The 20269-nt window shown below is 41.1% G+C and overlaps 1 protein-coding gene across 2 annotated transcripts in view; it reads left to right on the forward strand.

Moving 5' to 3' along the window:
- Window positions 1-733: 733 nt before the first annotated feature.
- Window positions 734-20269, forward strand: part of ABCC2 (ATP binding cassette subfamily C member 2) — a 57505-nt gene continuing 37969 nt past the window's right edge. For both annotated transcript variants that reach the window (XM_054581347.1, XM_054581348.1), the window contains exons 1-9: window positions 734-899; window positions 2639-2812; window positions 13715-13840; window positions 15201-15335; window positions 15549-15656; window positions 16129-16184; window positions 17355-17589; window positions 18059-18222; window positions 19058-19235. In XM_054581347.1, the coding sequence (XP_054437322.1) occupies window positions 867-899; window positions 2639-2812; window positions 13715-13840; window positions 15201-15335; window positions 15549-15656; window positions 16129-16184; window positions 17355-17589; window positions 18059-18222; window positions 19058-19235 (1209 nt within the window). In that variant the 5' untranslated portion in view covers window positions 734-866. The remainder of the gene's footprint in view (window positions 900-2638; window positions 2813-13714; window positions 13841-15200; window positions 15336-15548; window positions 15657-16128; window positions 16185-17354; window positions 17590-18058; window positions 18223-19057; window positions 19236-20269) is intronic.

A 20269-nucleotide genomic window follows, 5' to 3' on the forward strand; every position in this document is an offset into this window, starting at 1 on the left:
TTTTGTCTCATGGCCACTGAGTTTCAGTTTTGCAAGGTGAAAACGTTCTGGAGATTGATTGCACAATAAGGAAAGTATATTTAGCACTACTGAACTGTACACTTAGAAATGGTTAGGATGGTGAATTTTACATTGTGGATTTTTTTTTACTACAACACAAAGAATTTGCTTTAAAAATATTGTTACATAAATAATACCTGATAATTATGAAAAAACCAAAAAATACAGACAAGCAAAAAGGAAAGTAAAAACTACCTACAATTCTACAGCTAAGGTTAACATTTTTTTGGATAAATGTGTAAGTTATACATGTGTAGGTTCACACTGAATATGCTGTTTCATATCTGACTTTTTCAAAGTTTACACTATTTTAAAACATACTTTAAGTTCTGTGTTTTAGGATACTTCCCACTTCTATGAACTCCAAGGCCTCAAACAGAAGTGAAACTGCACATTTAGAGGTGCACACTCCTCCATGGAGGCTTCTCCCTTTAGATCACACGTCCTCTGGAGAAGAAAAGGCTCCCCGACTCCTGATCTGTCAGTTGGCTCTGCTGACATCATTCAGTGGTTTCTTTTAATTATGTTCATATCTAGGCAAGCTTCTGGTGCTTCAGGAACTGACGAGTGTATTTGTCCCAGGTCTCCTCAGTCACGTGTCTGTCCACTGGGGTCATGTAAACACACCTTACGGCAAAGTTAACAATTAAATTGTTGAGATGAAAGGTCAGGAGACCTGCCTTCAATTGGAACATCAGAATGGGAGATGACACATTGCTACTCACCTTCCACCTTCTCTGAGGGAAAGAGTCCATAAGAAACAACAGTCATACAGGAGTCTGCATTTCAGAAGAGCTCCAGGAATCATGCTGGAGAAGTTCTGCAACTCTACTTTTTGGGTGAGAAAGTATACTTTTCCTCTTTTCAGACTCAGAACAAGTAGTAGATTAGCCTAGAGTGTCTACCAATAAGAACCAGAGAAGTTAGATATGCGGTTGGTCTAAAACTCAGGGTATTTTTAAAATAAAAGAAGGCTGTAATATCTCCAGAAGATATTCTATGTGGAAGAAGTAATGTATTAATTTTATAACACATGTTTATTGTATCCCAGACTCTTTTCTTGGACAAGCTATCTACAATATTGCCTATCTAAAGAGAAAAAGAGAGATGGCTTCCAATTTCATCCATGTTAGGAGTGGGAACTGGGTGATTTGTGAGGTAGGAGGAAGCAGAGAAGGTCCATGATTGAGTCCGGTTGAGAAGTGTTAATGCTGAAACAGTAACGCTTTTCTCTAAAGGAACTGGCAGTTAGTGACATGGACTGGAAATTGAGTCCAGGGATGCAAATACGGGCATCATGAGCACTGAAACAAAGTCGAATGGTTTGGTGGAAGAGGGAATGAGAAGGGACCTTGCATTTAGTGATTTTGTGAAAGTGTGGCCTACAAACTCCTAGCGTCAGCATCAGAATTACCCAGATTGTTAAAAATTGTAAATATCTTGGATAAGAAGTCTTCTTAATTCTAAAGTTGGATAACCTCACAGAGAGTTAAGAAGAGTAGGAATGACAGAGCAGAGCACATGGGTGGCACTTCCCAATCTTAGAAAAAATCTGCGCTCCAAGGCCCTCAAGGCAGGAACTGTCTGCTCCAGGAAGGAAGAGCTTAATTGGCCAGCCCTTGAGAATTCTTCTGGAGAATTATCTGGCAGGTCACCGTGGTCAGGGCACCTCATCCTTTTCTTTAAATAGTCTGTGCAAACAGTCATACAAAACAATTCAAAAATATTTATTAGGAGAGAAAAAACTACCTTCATCTGACTCAGATATAAAAACTAATCCCCCTCATTTCAACTCACAAGATGCTTCTCTTTATTGCAGAATGCGGACTAGTGCAGAACTTGCTGGAAATAAGCTTTCTGTCCATTAGTGTCATTGCCACTTCTGTGCTGAAGGCCCCCTCGGGTTCTGACAGAAGCCCTTGGGAGTAGAAATGTCATAGTATGACTAAGCATGCTGCCTGCTCTTTTTTAAAAAAAAATCCTCACTAGAGGACACATTTATTGATTTTAGAGAGGAAGGGGGAGAAAGAGAGAGAGAAAGAGAGAGAGATGGATGGATGTGAGAGAGAAACATGTGCCCTGACCAGGGATGAAACCTGCAAGTTTTTGACGTGCAGGATGATGCTCCAACCAACTGAGCCATGTGCCAGGGCTGCCTGCATGTTTGAATGTATGCCAGCAAGTTCATTCAGTGGGAAAAACTAAAATAAGGGGTTTTTATATCCCAAGGAACTGTTCTCCTCTTTGGATTAAGGAACTGTCCCTCTTCCCGCAACTTGGCAAATGTAATGGTGAATTTTAGTCAGAATAACTGGTGGGGAACTTTGCTTAGAATCACAGGAAGAAAGGTCTTTAGAGGTTGAATTGGCCAAAAAGTCACTAAGCATCATTGAATGGTAAATTTATATCAATGGAGATGAATAGAAACATGTAGCTAGTAAAATGGTCAGGCTGGATGTAAATATAGATCTGAGTTAAAATTGCTTGGAAATGGGTTGGGGGTGGAGGGTATGGGCTATGGCTGGTCTCCTGTCTTCAAAAACATGTAAGCAACAAATCTTACATTTTGGTCCCCCAGAATGCCTCATTGCTGGATAGCCCGGAGGCGGACCTGCCGATTTGTTTTGAGCAAACTGTTCTGGTCTGGATTCCCTTGGGCTTCCTTTGGCTCCTGGCCCCTTGGCAGCTTCTCCATGTGTACAGATCCAGGACCAAGAAATCTCCTTTAACCAAACTCTACCTTGCTAAACAGGTATGGAAAACCCACTATTTGCTGACTAATTCCTTGGGGCACCATAGAGACATTTTCCTGGTGGTTAAAGTGTCTTCTCTGTCTTTAACCCACTTTCCCAGGTGCTATTTTCTCAGGTAGAGCCATGTTTTGAGTGTCCGTCTCTCCACCTGTCCTATGCCTCTCTGGTCCCTTGCTATATTTCTTACTTAAGGTGACTTTGGTTTTTCCAAAAGAATAGTGACTCAGGTATCTTATGGATAGAGGAAACCCTAAACACCAATAATGGGTACCCAATCAGTCAAATACATGGGTATTGTTTTCAGTATTTGAGAAGTGAACACTGGTTTCCCTATCTTTACGCTGTTTTAACCTATCAGGAGACTGTGATTCAGTTGGCACCTACCATGAGGTGAAAATGAACTATGTAATATGTCCTCTGCACCATTCAGTCCATCCAACCATCGTCACTCATCTCTCCAAACTTGGATCTGAAATGGGGCTTTCATTCTCCCACAGTCTTCCATAAGTCTAGATGGTCACTCACAGCAGAGGGAGAAAAGGTGTGTGCTCACAGTGACATGCCTGAGCAAGGAAATAGTGGAAAGAGCAGGGCCTGCAGGAGAGAGCCCAGGAGGAAAGAGGGGAGGAGTCCCTCAGCCGGCTACACTGATTAGTGTAGAGAATCTTGTGGGAAATGAAACACCCTCAACTGAGGTTACTATCTCAGAAGATCAACCACTCGCTCCTTTTCACTGTGTTTATTTCCCCTTTACTCAGAGCTTTAGAAAGGTAAGTTAAACTCAGAGTTCTGTGAGCGTATACACCAATGACCTCAGGCTACCTGCACTAGGAAAGGAAGGAAGAAAAGAACTTGGCCAAAGGAAGTGGGATTTGCATTGACACTCTGAGATGGGGCTGACAGGGGATTTGTAGGGCTCTGGATAGGGAAAGAACCATGTCTGAGAGCTGGGGGCAGGGCCTTACTCTGCCCTGTTGGCCTGCGTGCTGAGCGCAGGACCTAGCACTTAGTAGGCATCTACTGAATGTTGGTATCAAGTGCACTCTAGAAATAAGGATTGAGGCAAGAGTGTTTTAGACTCTGAACATTGAACGATAGTCTTTAATGCCCTCGGGAATGAGTCAGAGCTTTTGGTTAGCGTATGAGCAAGGGAGCATCCAAAAAGGAGTCACTCAGACATGTGTGTGTCTTTCCACAATGCCAGGCTTATTAGGAAAGACCTCCCTAATAAGCCAGTAAAGTCACACGCAGATTGCACACAGAGAGGGGGAGCTTATGCAATAGAAATGAGCAGAGTGACCATCTAGCATGAAGCCCCCATCACTGGCGGTGCCTGCATGTGGAGATGCAGGTGTCAGTCCCAAACCAGGAGGCCGCAGTGGTGGCACACGTCTGGTGGAGTTGAAGTCCAGCTGGGCTCCGGGAACGACCCTTGGCATAGCCAAGTTTGATTTTTGGTGGTTGGAGCTCTGAGTTCTCATAGCCCACCAGGGGTGGAGGTCCCACTCATATGAGTGTGCACATGGGGTCCTTATTCAAGTGTCCAGACTTGTGGTTTAGGGCATTCTAGGCCCCTCCTAAGGATGTTCCTGTTACACCCTATTACCTCAATGGATGGCTGACAGTGACTCCATACTGGATTGTTGAACGTGTCTAAAAGGTACACCCTGTTTTTGCTCTGTACAGTCAGTCAAGTCTGGAGCTTCCAAAAAAAGAAAAAAGCCTGGGAAATGAGTAAATTGGTATCTCAATAGCTATTAAATTAACTTTTACAAAACAGCTTTCTTGAGATATAATTCATGTTACCCCACAATTCTCCCATTTAGAAACAATTCTATATTTTTAACTGTATTTACAGATAGGGGCAGCCATCACCCCGTCAATTTTAGAACATTTTCATTCCCACATAAAGAAGCCCCTTATCTCCTCAACACTCTTAGCTCTAAGTAACCACTAATCTACTTTCTCTCTCTATAGTTTCTCTATTCTAGACATTTCATGAGTGGGATCATATGTGGTCTTTTATGGTTGGTGTTTTTTATGATTGTCTTCTTTCACTTAGCATAAGGTTTTCAAGGTTCATCTATGTTGTAGCGTTTATCAGTACTTCATTCCTTCTTGAAAATATTTTATTTATTTATTTTTAGAGAGAGGGGAAGGGAGGGAGAAAGAGAGCGAGAGAAACATTGACATGAGGGAGAAACATTGGTCGGTTGCCTTTCATATGTGCTCTGACCAAGGATGAACCCACAACCCAGGCATGTACCCTTGACCGGGAATGGAACCGGCAACCTTTCATTTTGCAGGATGATGCCCAACCAACTGAGCCACGCAGGTCAGGGCTCTTTTTCTCTTTAATCATTACCCAGGGATGTGTTTACTGATTTTACAGAGAGAAGAGGGAGGAGAGAGAGAGAGATATTGATGAGAGAAATAAACATTGATTGTTTGCCTCCCATAGACACCCCAGCCAGGAATCGAACCTAGGTGTGTTCCCTGACCTGGGATTGAACCCACAAGCTTTTGCTGCATGGGACAGCACTCTAGCCTACTGAGCCACTCGGCCAGAGCAGTACTTCCATTCCTTTTTATGGCTAATAATAGTCCACTCTATAAATATATCACATTTTGTTTAACTTTTATAAACACTCATCTCTATGGAGAAAAAGAAAAGCACTGTATTAGCTTCTCTTTTCCCCCTTAGAGAATAATCCACTCATCCTTACTCCTAGTCTCAGGAGCTCCATTTATAATTTATGCTTTACTTTTGCCCTCTGCCATGGGAGTGACAAACACAGATGAGCTTTCTCTTAAAAAGTCCCAAATAATTAGTCTCTTTTCTGAAAAAGTCAGAAGAATAATTCCTCACAAAGCAAAACTTCACCTTTTCCATGAGAACCTTCTTCTTACCTCACTCCTCAACTTGATTTAAATTTTTTTTTATTTCTCTGCTTCCTCTTCTACCTGCTTTTGGGCTGTTTGTTCCTCTCTCACTCTCCTGAATAATTGTTACTGTCATTCTTGTTTAGTCATTAATGCAGCGTTCACCTCATCTGAACTTTTTTTTTTCACCTCATCTGGTCTGTTTGCTTGACCAAGCTGGTGAAAGACTCTGCAAATTTATCTGTTTAAAGGTGCATCCTGCCCTGGCTGGTGTGGCTCAGTTTGTTGGAGCATCATCCAGTAACTGAAAAGCTGCAGGTTCTATTCCTGGTCCGGGCACATGTGGGAGGCAACCAATTGACGCTTTTCTCTCACATGGATGTTCTCTCTCTCCCTTTCTCTCTCTCTCTGAATTAAAAAAAAAAAAAAAAAAAAGGCATTCTTACTGAAAGGATCTGATGCACAGTAGGAAATTGAATGTATTGAATTACAAAATGAGTGAATGAATGAATGAGTGAGTGAATAGTCCAGGGGAGCAGAAGAAGAATCTGGTTCTGGAGGTTGTGCAAGTGCTGAGGTGTAAATGGGAATGTGACCTTTTGTGTCTGGCTCTTTTCATATAACATTATGTTTTTAACATTCATCCAGATTGTAGCTTGTATCAGTATTTCATTCCTTTTTATGACTGAATAATTAATCATTGTATGTGTACAACATATTTTATTTATCTATTCATTGGTTAATGGACATTTGGGTTGTTTCTCTTCTTTGTCTATTTTCAATAATGATGTTAGGAACATTTATGTACAAGTTTTTGGATGGAAATAGGTTTTCAATTTTCTTGGGTATATATAATAATTAGGAGTAGGCTTGCTGGTTCATTTCCTAAGTTTATGGAAAGTCTGTATTTTGAGAAACTGTCGCACGTTTTTCCAAAGTAGCTGCACCCTTTTATATTCCTGCCAGCAATGTATGAGTTTCCAACACAGGAGTCCCTCCTTATCCTTTGCTTTCCATGGTTTCAGTTACCTGTGGTCAACCACAGTCCAAAAATATTAGATGGACAATTCCAGAAATAAACAATTTATACGTTTTAAATTGCGTGCTCTTATGAGTAGTGTGATGAAATCTCACCATCCAGCTCCATTCCACCTAGAGGGGAATCATCCATTTGTCTCCGCGCTGTGTACTCTACCCACCCGCTGGTCACTTAGTAGCCATCTGAGGTATCAGACTGACTGTCTCAGATTGGAGTGCTGTCTAGAGTAACGCTCATTTTACTTAATCATGGCCCCAGAGTACAAGAGCAGTGGAGCTGGCAGTTCGGATTTGCCAAAGGGCAGCCATAACGTTATGTATGTTTATGTAAAAAACATGGTATATATTGTGTTCAGTTTTATCTGCCACTTTGGGCACCCACTGGGAGTCTTGGAACGTACCCCCCTGAGGATAAGAAGAACTACTGTACTCATCTGCTCCAATAGTTGTCATTGTCTATCTTTTTGATTTTTAGGTGTGAAGTGGTATCTCACTGTGGTTTTGATTTGCATTTTCCCAATGACTAATAATGTTAAGCATCTTTTCGTATGCTTTTGGCTATTTGTATACCTTCTTTGGAAAAAAGTATTCTTGAATAAATCCTTTGCCCATTTTTTAGCTGACTTATTTGTGTCATTTTATTGTTGAGTTGTGAAGAGTTCTTTATCCCCTGAATCTGTTATCACTTTGAACGGTAAAGAAAACTTTTCCCAGAAGCCCCTACAAAGTAGTTCCCACAAGCTGTCCCCCACTTCTCCTTGGCCAGAATTGTGTCACATGTTCATGGCAAAAGCAGTCACAGGCCAGGGGAATGGGAGCATGATGACTGCTTTTATTTCATCCCATGGGTTTGGAGGTGGGTCCAGGTTCTACCCAAACATATGGCTGAGCTGAGTAGGGTAGATATGTTACAAAAGGGGGTTCTATTAGGAAGAGGAGAACGCCTTTGAGGAGGCAGCACTAACAGTCAGGCTCCCAACAGGAAACAGATGGCTGAGGCAAAACGGGATCACGTGGAGAGACCGTGATGTGGAGAGAGCTGCAGTCTCGGGTAGGCTGACTTTCCTCTCCGTGTGCTGGCACCAGGCCAGGGCTCCCCTCTTCTTGCCTTATTCAGGCTGACTGCTTCTGCTTTTTTTAAAAAAAAATTTTCTACGCAGTGTTTATTTCTAAATAAACAAAAAGCAAACAAACCCCAAAATCTCACACAGATGAAAATTGTAAGTAAAGCAGACTTCAATACTCATCACTTATTAGGGAAGAGCAGTAAAATTTATTGTATGACAGGGAGGTTTATCCTTTATGAATCCCAAATTTAGAGAATCACCTAGTATTCCCATATTAACTAAATACAAATGAGGGAAAAGAATGTACATTTACATATTATTAAAATTTTGAGTCTAATTCTATTTACTGGGAGTTTATTGACAAAAACGCTCTAATAAACATAGATCTAAAAATGTGATTTCGGCTATAAAAACAAGCTTTCTACCAAACCTAAAAGCAGTTTGGGGCTTAAGCAGCAAACTTGCTCCTCTAGGCTTTAAGTAACAAGAGTGGAGAGTAAGTCTGGTGGGGCAGACAGGAGACTTAGGCGTAGGTAGCAGGCAGTAGCATCGGTCTCAGCCGCTCTTCAGTGTTTTGCCTTTTCCTGTGTGCTTTCGGCTGTGGTTTTCTCTGCTTTTATCTGTCATTATTGGCATGTTTGCTTTTTGTCTTCTAAAACTTACCTGATCTGCTGAGCTCACCCTTCTTCATTCATATTCTCAAGTGCTATCATGGATTTATTTCTTGGGTATTTCACTGTCATTTCAATGGATTGGGGAAGGATGGGAGATAAATGTCCTAAACCTGGCATCTTGGACAAAAAACTCCTGTCTTTTTCTATGCATGTTTTTAAAATATAATTGAACTCATTGTATATACAATTGTGTAGTCTACTTTTTTCACTTCAGATGATATAAAAAACAGTTCCCTATGTTAACATTCTTAAACATAATCTTGATGACTAAAATCGTTCATCACATGAGTATACCATAATTTATTTTAGCAACTCTTGCAGCATTAAGTCCTCCCAACAAACCTCTCCCTCACTCTTTTTGTGTTATTATTGGTTTTATAAGTTCTTCACCATTAAAAATGAGACTCCAGTTAAAATTCTTGTGCAAGAATATTTGTCTTCGATTCAGGTTACTTTCTTAGGATATCGATTCCTAGAAGTAGGATTATTATATTAAAATATATAAACAGTTTAAGGCTTTTGAAACACACAGGAAACTTTTTATACTCTAGGAAGATTTTTGTTAATTTAAAGTCTCATCAAAAGTGCATTAAAGTGCATTTCTCCGCACCCTTGCTAACATTATGTAAATATATATTTTTTACTTTTATATGCAAGGTGGCACCCTATTGTTTTACTTTGTATCTCTATATGTATTAATGCAATTGATTTTTTAAAAAATGTGTTAAGATTATTTTTTCATTTGTGAATTGTCTACCCACGTCACTTGCTCATTTTTAAAATAGGAGGTTAATGTATTTAACTTTTTATCTTTTTAATAGGTAATTTACAGAGTGTTACAAAATATAACAGGTACAAAACAGTACATGATACTCTAGTCACTCATTCCAGTTTGAATCGGCAACCATCCATACCAGTTCCAGAGATAAATCATGTTTGTAACAAATAACTAATTGAAGATTTTTCCATTTGACATGTAAAGATTTGCTTCTTTATTATTACTATTATTATTATTTTATTATTATTCTTCTTCACCTGAGGAAATGTTTATTGATTTTTTTAGAGAGAGGAGAAGGGAGGGAGTGAGAGAGGGAGAAAAACATTGATGTAAGGAAGACACATCAATTGGTTGCCTCTTGTACGCATCCTGAACCCGCAGCCTAGGTTTGTGTCCCGACCAGGAATCGATCATGTGACCTTTCGGTTTATGAAATGATATTCCAACCAACTGGGCCACACCACAGAGCTGCTTTTTTCTTTTTATTGGATACTTGAGATGCTGTATTTGCATGTATCATAATTTATGTGCCTTAATGATAGAAATTAAGGTGATTTCTAATTTTCCACCATCATAAGTAATGCTGCAATAAGTAGCTTTGTACATATGAGTATGTCTGTAGGATAAACTCTTGGAAATGAAATTACTGAGCTGAGGATATGTGAAATGAAAATTTTTATAGATAGTGTAAATTTCCCTCAATCAAGGTTTTTTCCTCTTTTTGACCAACTTTTTATTATCAACTTTTTGATATTTGCTAATCAGTTAGGTGAAAAATGGTATGTCATAATTTGAAACTGCTCTTATTATTAGTGAGGTTAAACATCTTTTCATATGCTTAAAAGCCTTTTGTATTTCTTCCTTTTTTAAAGAATATATTTTATTCATTATGCTATTACAGTTGTCCCAATTTTTCATCCTTTGTCCCCCTCTACACAGTACCCCCATTCCCTCCAGCAATCCCCCTTAGTTCATGTCTATGGGTCACACATGTAAGTTCTTTGGCTTCTCCATTCCCTATACTATTCTTAACCTCCCCCTGCCTATTTTGTACCTACCAATTATGCTCTTTAAGCCCTGCACCTTTCCCCCTATTCTCCCCATTCCCCCTCCCAGCTGATAACCCTCCATGTGATCTCCATACCTATGATTCTGTTCATGTTCTGGTTGTTTGCTTAGTTTTCTTTTTTTTTAGATTCAGTTGTTGATAGTTGTTAATTTGTTGCCATTTTAATATTCATAGTTTTGATTTTTCTCTTTTTCTAAAATAAGTCCCTTTAACATTTCATGTAACAGTGGCTTGGTGATGATGAACTCCTTTAGCTTTATCTTGTCTAGGAAACACTTAATCTGCTCTTCCATTCTAAATGATAGCTTTGCTGGATAGAGTTATCTAGGTTGTTGGTCCTTGCTTTTCATTACTTTGAATAATACTTCTTTCCAGCCCCTTCTTGCCTGCAAGTTTTCCTTTGGGAAATTAGCTGATAGTGTTATGGGAACCCCTTTGTAGGTAACTATCTGCTTTTCTCTTGCTGCTTTTAAGATTCTCTCTTTATCTTTAACCTTTGGTATTTTAATTATGATATGTCTTGGTGTGGTGTTCTTTGGGTCCAACTTCTTTGGGGACTCTCTGTGCTTCCTAGACTTGTATGTCTATTTCCTTCACCAAATCAGGGAAGTTTTCTTTCATTATCTTTTCAAATAAGTTTTCAATTTCTTGCTCTTTTCCTTCTGGCATTCCTGTGATTCAGATGTTGGAATGTTTGGAGATGTCCCAGTGGCACCTTATACTATCCTTGTTTTTTGGGTTCTTTTTTCTTCTTGCTGTTCTGGTTAAATGCTTATTTCTTCCTTTTGTTCCAAATCATTGATTTGAATCATGGCTTCATTCCCTCCACTGTTGGTTTCCTATAGATTTTTCTTTATTTTACTTAGTGTAGCCTTCATTTCTTCCTGGGTCTTTTTTATTTTGTTGCTGTACTCAATGAGTTCTTTGAGCATCCTGATCACCAGTGTTTTGAACTCTGCATCAGATAGGTTGGTTATCTCCATTTCATTTAGTTTGTTTTCTGGGGTTTTGTTCTGTTCTTTCATTTGGGCCATATTTCTTTGTCTCCTCAATTTGGCAGCCTCCCTGTGTTTGTTTCTGTGTATTAGGTAGAGTTGCTTTGACTCCCTATTTTAGTAGTGTGGTCCATTGTAGAAAAAGCACCTATAAATTGTGTGGGGTGGAGTCTTAGGTAATTGCCAGGGGGCGGCACCCACTTCAGCGCTTTGTGGCTCTGTGTCAGGGGAAAGCTTGGAGAAAGGGCAATGTTGCTGCCTGCTTTCTGGAGGTTTGCCCAGTACTCGCTCAGCGTGACTGGTGCTTTTTCAGCTGTTGCCCTGGTGCTGAATCCCAGAAGGTATGGGTTTTCCTGAAAATCTGGCAATTTCTTCTGCAGTCCCAACCCCCACTGGTTTTTACAGCCAGAAGTTATGGGGATTCATCTTCCTGGTGCTGGAAGCCTGGGATGTGCAGTCTGGCCTGGGGCTGAGATCGCTCACTCTCAAGCTAACCTTCCTGATTTTTATCTACCACACATGAATGGGGGACTGCCCGTTCTGCGACCGCTGCCTCCCTGTGCCACACTATGTCTCTGCACCTCTTCACCTGTCTCAAAGTCTTTGCCCCTCCTACCTGCCTGGGTGAATGTGGCTTCTTTAAATCCTTGGTTGTCAGACTTCCTTACAGCTTGATTTTCTGATGGTTCTGGGTGTTATTTATTTTGAGGTCTAGTTGTAATTCTTTCTGTGGCTGCATAAGGAAATGAAGCATGTTCACCTATGCCTCCATCTTGACTAGGAGTCCCCTTCTTTAAATTATCCATTTATATTCTACTATTTTTTGCACTGGTTGTTAGTTTGTTGGTTTTTAAAAATTGCTTTTAGGAGTTCTTTATAAAGTAAATTGGTCCTTTTTGATATAGTTTTTTAAATGTGTTTCTAATCAGTTCATATGAATTTAATACATGTAAACTCATGGCAAGGCCCCCTCCTTTTTCTTGGCCTAGGGAGCATGTGGTGCTGGTTGGTATTCTCTTTACCAACTCATCTTCAAGGGTGGGTACTTCAGCTCCAGCTTGCTCTATTTTATCTCCTAATTTGCCTAAAGGCAAACATTACTGACCACTTCAAAAGCAATTACTTCCCCCTCCCCAAATTCACAGTCTCATGTGAAGCAAGCACAATGCTGTGTAACACACTTGAGAAACATGCATTCCCTCAGTGTGTTTTTTACTCTAGCCTTGTGAAATAATAGTATTAGTCCTATAGTTAAGTGACTCATCTCCCTCCTCAGTGGGTTTTCATTACAAAGGGCCCAGTATCTTTGCCCAAGTCACTCTGGATGAACGCGGCATGAGAATGAGGAGGGATAGGCAGATGGGAGTAGAAAAGGTAGGTGAGATAGTACTAAAGATCTTCATTTTGAGGGCTAAGATACTGGCAGACTTCCTCAGCAGAGGTAGTAATTTTCCTTCCTGATGGGTGGGGATGGTCTTTTAGGACAATACAATGTGTTTCATGTCTCATGAGCTCATAGAACAAATATTGATTGGCTTGGAGTTCTCTGAGGTTGACAGAGTCGCAATTGTTTGGAATACTGACTTCAAAGGTTATATGGCGAAAAGGCTAGGACTAATGACCAAAGAAAGGTAATAGTACCATCCCAACTGGGGTGAGAGATTCTCCTTTTAAATATATTGTCTTAGTTATCTATTGCTGTGTAGCCAGTTACACCAAAATTTAGCAGGTTAAAAATAAAGTTTTGATCTCACAGTTTTCCTGTGTCAGGAATTTGGTAGTTGCTTATTTAAGTCCTGCTTCAGCATCTCTCATGAGGTTATCATTAATATGCTGGGACTAAGGTCACATGAAGTGCTGACCATGGCTAAGGGATCTGATTCTCAGATAGCTCACTCACATGGCCATCAGCAGGAGGTCTCAGTTCCTTATCAAGTGAACCTCTCCATAGAGCCACCTGCGTGTCCTCACGATGGGGTTGGCAGCTTTCCCTGCAGTGAATGATCTAAGAGAGAGAACAAGGAGGAAGCCACACTGTTGTCTGGGACCTAGTTTTGGAAGTCACACACAGCCACTTCCACCAGATTCTAGTCATTAGAAGAAAGTCGCTAGGTTCAGCTCACACACAAGGAAAGGGGAGCTTCTTTGAAGAGAAGGATATCAAAGAATTTGTGGACTTATTTTAAAAGTATCACACTCAACATTCTTCAAAAACACTTATGATAGCATACCTTGAACTTTATTCCATTGCCTGAACTACATGTCTCCAATCCATGCCAGAAGTATTTACTGGGTGCGTTATGTGAATCACTGTATACCATTTTCACCATCTGTTACTGGAACCATTTTATTCTAAAGAATGATATCCTTCTAACAGTGGTCTTTTTTCTTTCTCAGGTACTTGTTCTATGTCTTCTTATTCTAGCAGCCATAGAGCTGGTCCTTGTACTCACAGAAGATTCTGGACAAGCCACCATCCCTGCCGTTAGATATACCAATCCAAGCCTCTACCTGTGCACATGGGTAAGGCCCACTTCTGCCTTGTTCATATAATCCCTATTCATAGTCATCTAGCTGAAATTTACTCTGTTGGAACAAAATAAAGTCCTTTTTCAAGGGACCTGTGATGAGACAAAGCTTAATTATAATAGGGTGAATCAGATTTTGGCTTTTCACCTTTTGGGCACTAGTTTATAGACCCCTCTCCTTAGGATAAGTACTAGCTTTAATGACTAAGATATGTACTTTTTGCTCTCATATCTTGCCATCTAAGGATCATATGTGAAATTCAGGTTTATTGATAAAAAGAATTTTCTTAAATGTTATAAATATTACTTTTAAATTGATTGTAGACTGTAATCAATGGATCACTCTGTCTAGGGTTATTGTGCAAACTTGATGACAGAAGCTAATGTATCTTCTGCAAGCGTGTTTTAGGGAGGCTGCCTACCTGGTGTTTTAAAAGCAATTGAACTAAATGCCATTATTTTAAAAGAGGAAGAAGACTCATACTTATTTGTATTTCCAGTTTTTCCTGAAAAATCAGAATGTCTGGCAACTATGGGCCTACATTCCCACAGGGCAATTGTTAACTAGGATTGAGTAGCAGTTGCCCCTATTAGACCAGGCATGTACTCAGTACAGTCTCCCAGACTTCACTCAGCAACATGGTCTGCCTGGCCGCTGCAGGCATATTGTTTGTTAACACTGTTTAAAATAAACAAAGAAGGGTTTAGGCGGTGGTATGGTGCATCTAGCAACATCATGCCAGGACTTGAAACCCATTACAGTGGAAGTATTTATACCACTGAAATTAGCAATTGCTACAAATCATGGCTTCCCCCTTTTCCCCAGAATAGTGGTTTACTGAGTTTAGGAAACCAACATTTAATTAATCATATCTAAGTGAGATGTTATAAGGGAAGTTTTTATTAATTGCTTAGTCTGAGATATTTTTAGAAAATCATGATACAGACACCTTGCACCTATTCAACAGAATCTGCCTCCACCACCTGACTACTGTAGTGCCTGAAGTTAATTTCCTTGGGTCTCGAAAAGATTTTTCTGGTTTCCAAAGTAAAGCCATTAAAATGCAGATGGTGACCCTCTGCCTTCTTTGTTACCTCCTTGCCCAAATGTGGTGGCTAGAGATGGGGTGGGAAGGGGGATCCCAGGGAGAGCGTGGAGGACCTGAAAAGAGAAAGTTGGATGGTATCAGGAAGGAAATCTACAATTTGGCATCTGTGTGCTTTCTGCCTGGCCAGATTAAAGGCAACAATCTCCTCTTGTAGCCCTCCGTTCTTCTCTTTTCTGACATCTTTTTTGCCTCTTGTTCTTGGCTAGTGCCAGTATTTTTCACAACTTGATGTGAATTTCTCTCTAGCTCCTGGTTCTGCTGATCCAACATAGCAGGCAATGGTGTGTGCAGAAGGACTCTTGGTTCCTGTCCTTATTCTGGATCCTCTCAATACTCTGTGGCACTTTCCAATTTCAAACTCTGGTCCGGATGCTCTTAAAGGTAAGGAGGAACGAGAGGATGAGATGAGGGGAACCTGCTAGGCAGCTTCTCAGTTGGAGCCAATGACATAAAGTAAGTTGAGCTCTGGGATAGAATTATATTTAGAGGATTTGATATAGGCTTTCATCACAAATATTGACATATGTGGGCTGTTTAGACTTAATTTAGAAAAAAGACCATTTTCCTTTTGTTTTGTTTTTTGTTTTCCCATAGGGCAGCACTTCCAGTCTAGCCTACTCATGCCTGTTCTTCATCTTCTATGCACTCCAGATCCTGATCCTGATCCTTTCTGCATTTTCAAGAAGAGATGGCTCATCAGATGTGAGACTCAAAATAGACCCACCTCATAGATTATTTAATTGGATGGCACCTTGACAAGTGTAAGGTGTCAAAGTCTCATTGTCTAGTTCTCATATGGGTCCCCTGAGATGTCTAGGTCTCATGGAGGTCCCTCGGGCCCAGAATATAGTCATACAGCCCATTTTGTGACATAAGGAAACAGGAGGTGATGAGAGTATGGAAATACTGACTTTGACATTGACCCACCAATTTTAACACAAACAGTTATTTATACCTCTATGCCAGAAGGTCTGATTATCATTCAACTGGTGACCCTAGCGTCACCATTTAATAATACAAATAAATACATATTGACCAACCTGCTTTAATACCATATACAGTTGCTGGCACAACATTATGTCAGTTTCTGATTTTAAAGTCCCATGTAGTTCCTGTTTCCAATTGATTTATTTTCTGATTTGTGTGTGTGTGTGTGTGTGTGTGTGTTTTGCAGAATCCATCACTCACGGCTTCGTTTCTGAGTAATATCACCTTTAGTTGGTATGACAGGTAGGAAATGCCTGGAAATTAGGTTGTCTCCTTTCCCACTCCCTCATTCTTCTGAAAGTAATGGAAATCTTAATTTTTCAAAATGTCTCCTGTGGCCTCCATTTCTCCTTTACTTATAGATCAAATTAGTACAGTCTCTTCACTGGGCAGACTGGGCCACTGAGAAGATGGAGGGAGATTTGCTCTTGGTAGCCTGGGGGTCCCTGGAGGAAAGGAAGGGCGATAAGAAAAGGTGGCAGTAGAGCAGGAACAGGGCGCTATAGAGGCAGGCGGTGCAGTGCAGGTTTGGAGGGAAAGGGATGAATTAGTTGGACCTAGAACAGGCATTCTTGTCCCTTGTGGTTCCACAGAACCTCTTGGTTGGTAATGCCCACGAATCCCTTCTTAGACAACGTTTTCAATGCATAAAATAAAAGGCACAGGATCATATAGGAAAACAAATATATTAAAACATAGTTACCTAAATAATTTTTAAGAAAACAAAATGTGTGATGTAGTAATACAAATGCTTCTTTATTAATGCATTAAGTAACAAGATCTAGCGATGGGTCTAATAATGACCATAATTTCAAAGTAATGATGAGTGTAAGTGAGCCTTGAAAACATCTGTGATTTCTCTCAGAGACAAACACACAGGTAGTCCCTTTGGCAACTCTGGTTGGTTGCCCTTGTCCCTATTAGAAAGAAAGCTAAATATCAATTAGAAGCTATTAAAAATAAAGAAGGGATTTATTTTTCCATCCATTTTTTTTTCAAATCCTAGTTTGAGGAGCTCTGATCTAGAAAGAAAACATGGAGGTGGCCTCCAGGTCTTAAGAGCATCGTGGAGGCCCCCAAGGAGATGCCAGAACAGCAGAGGCACCTAATGTTTGAAGAGGAAGGAGTAGGGGGAGGGGGAGATGATGCTTTTTTGGCTCTTAATTCAGTAGTGCCCCTCCTCTTCTCTTCTCTTGTCCTCTACAACCTTCTGTTCCCCTCCCTGGATCCCTTTCCTGCTCTCCCCACTCTTCTGTAAAGATCAAAAGGTCAGGAGATGTGGTAGCGAGTGAGGGAGAGGTCTCATTCTCCTGTCCCTCCATCCCAGAAGTGGGAGGCGGGGTTTGAGGGAGGCACCCAGGAGACAGCCTCCAACCCTGCAGGGCCTCAGCCTCTGGGTCCCTTTTATTCTAGCATTGTTCTGAAAGGCTACAAGCAACCTCTGACCCTTGAAGATATCTGGGAGGTCGATGAGCAGAGTAAAAGCAAGACACTAGTCAGCAGATTTGAAAAGCACATGGTGAGAGAGCTGCCCCAGGCCAGGCGGGCACTGCAGAGACGGCGGCAGAAGAATGCCCAGAGGGACTCTGGAACCAGGCTGCATGGCTTGAGCAAGAACCAGAGTCAAAGCCAAGATGTCCTTGTCCTGGTAACTTTCCCACAAGCATCTGTGTGAACGCACTCTATGACTCAGGCAGGAGGACATCAGGGTCATGGTGACTCTGTCCTCACATTTTTACATCATTTTATACTTCGCAGTGTAGTTTATATTATTAGTATTCACAACACTAATAACACCTTAGTGATGGATACATGGGGGTAGAATGTACTATTTGCTCTCCTTTTGGGTATATATGAAATCTTCTATAAAAAAAGGTTTTTAAAAATAGAAAGATAAAATAAAATAATGCCTTAGCATTACTAGAACTTGTACCTTAGTGGAATTTAGCATTAGCAGTTAAGTCATTTACTTTTTCACTCGAAAATATCTATTGAGTGCCACCGTGTGTCACCAAACCCCATACAAAGGAGGCAGCAGGACTCAGGGCCTTACCAGTGCAGGACAGTCTTACACTCCATAGCTCTGAGGACACTCCTGTTGTTGGTTTTCTACTTAGGAAGAAGCTAAAAAGAAAAAAAAGAAGTCTGGGACCACAGAAGACTTCCCTAAGTCCTGGTTGATCAAGGCCCTCTTCAAAACTTTCTACGTCATCATCCTGAAGTCATTCCTGCTCAAGCTGGTGTTTGACCTGCTCATGTTCCTGAATCCTCAGCTGCTGAAGTGAGTCTCCGAGCCTGAGCTGTCTCAGGGCCTCCTTCTCCGCCCCTCTCCTTTCTGCCCCTTTGTCTGCAGGAAGGAGCTTATCATTGAATTTTCCTTTTTAAAATGCTCACAATTTTTGTCTACCTTACAGCACAGTGTGTGTGGAGAGTGCAAGCATCTTTCAAAATCTAAGATGATGTGTTCTATATTTAGTCTTCTTCTTTTCCACATTTTCCCCCAGCGGGCCCCCCCCGCCCCCCCCCCCCCCCCCTCACAGGAAGCCAGATACTTTGTTGGGAACTCTTCCTTGTTAAACAAAACTGCTGTGGGCTGAGCCATGTCAAGAGGTGGTCGGCATACCTCAGGGGAGCCTTGTGCCTCATGTCTGTACCCTCCTCATCCACAGGCACAGCCTTCAATAGCAGGTTCAGGATAATCATGACAAGATGCCATCGTCTGCCCGGACCTATGGCATGAACCACCTTCCAGGGGAAGCCCTCCTAACTCATTCTGGATATATGTCCTCATTCCCTTCCCAGCTTGTGTGGTTTAGGAACAAACTGACTTGTCCCATACCGCCTCTTTGTCCAGGGATAAAGCATTGCAGTGGAAGCTCTGCAGATCGTTCATAATCCCATGGCACAGTCATGGGTCATCAGTCCTGAGTGCTTCCTGCTCGTCTTCACACCAGAGCAAGGTCACTGGCACGACTGTGGCATTCAGTCTTCCAATGGGATTGACAATTCTGGTCGCTTTGTTACCTTCAGGGTAGGGTAGGGTAGCTAGTGCGCACGAGGAGTGTGGAGCCCTCCGAGGCTTGGTGGCTGTCACTTACTCGGTTTTGCCCTGGCAGGTTGCTGATCTCCTTCGCAAATGAGCAGGACAGCTATGTGTGGACTGGATACCTCTATTCAATCCTCTTCTTCTCTGTGGCCCTCATCCAGTCTTTGTGCCTTCAGTGCTACTTTCAACATTGCTTCATGTTGGGCATAAAAGTACGGACAGTCATCATCGCTTCTGTATATAAAAAGGTGAGTGGGCTATGTCAGGCATCTCCAGGGAAAACCCCCTTCGCAAATGTGAGCACTTAGTCCAAGACTGAGGAAAGTTTGATGAAAATGATAACTGACCTTAACACTTGATTTTGACTAACCGTACAACCTTCTTTAGATGTTTCTTTGGAAACTAAAATATGGAAAATGTAATATAGACATAAGCGTGTGTGTTGAGGGGAGAGGGACTGTTCCGAGGAAGAACCGGCTAGCTGTTCTCTGCCTAAGATCTGCCTTTCAGCCTTCAGAGCTTGCATATCTGTCTTCCTTCCTACCCTTCTTGGCAAGGAGAAAAGTCAGAAAAGAAAATGGCCCAGGGAAGACTCTTAAAACCACCAACACTTAAATCCATTACTACGTGAAGCAGCATTCATAAGGCCTGGTGCAGCCATCTCAAACTACAATTTTGCCATAGATTGGAATGCTTTGGATTAGGCCTCCATCTCCCCAGACCTACTTTTTCCTAGTGACTTTTTTTTTTGCTAAATCTTTAGTGCTGACCAACCCCTCCACTGCCTGATTCCTTCACACACACACACACACACACACACACACACACACACACACATTCAGTCTGCCTTCTGAGCTCTGCAGACATGGGAACTTTTTCATCTCTGTAAGATGATTTGTCCATCTTCCCTCTGATATTTAACATTTAACTTTCTCAGAGCAACTGTATTTTTCTTATATTCTAGATACCAAGGTGACGTCTCATTTTGTCCTTTAAGAAATGAAAATAGAGTTGTATCTCAATAAAGAAGAAATCACTTTAAAAAAAGAGATGAAAATAGAATTGATACGATCAATAAGCCTGAGGGGAAATTTTATACGTGAGGAGATAGGAATTTTTATAGGGCAGAACACCAAACCAGTGTCTTTTCTTCCCGGTTTTCTTCTGCTGCTGAAGAGTCCCATCACAGTGATTTCTCCATGACATTTCCTGGGTTTCTCCTTTGCTTTCCTCTCCTACAACATTCATGTGTCTTTGTCTTCCCTGAGTAAATGTTGACTCT

Source organism: Pteronotus mesoamericanus, unplaced genomic scaffold, assembly GCF_021234165.1.
Source record: "Pteronotus mesoamericanus isolate MK-2021 breed Mesoamerican mustached bat unplaced genomic scaffold, CSHL_Meso_final contig_657, whole genome shotgun sequence".
NCBI classification, from domain to species: Eukaryota; Metazoa; Chordata; class Mammalia; order Chiroptera; family Mormoopidae; genus Pteronotus; species Pteronotus mesoamericanus.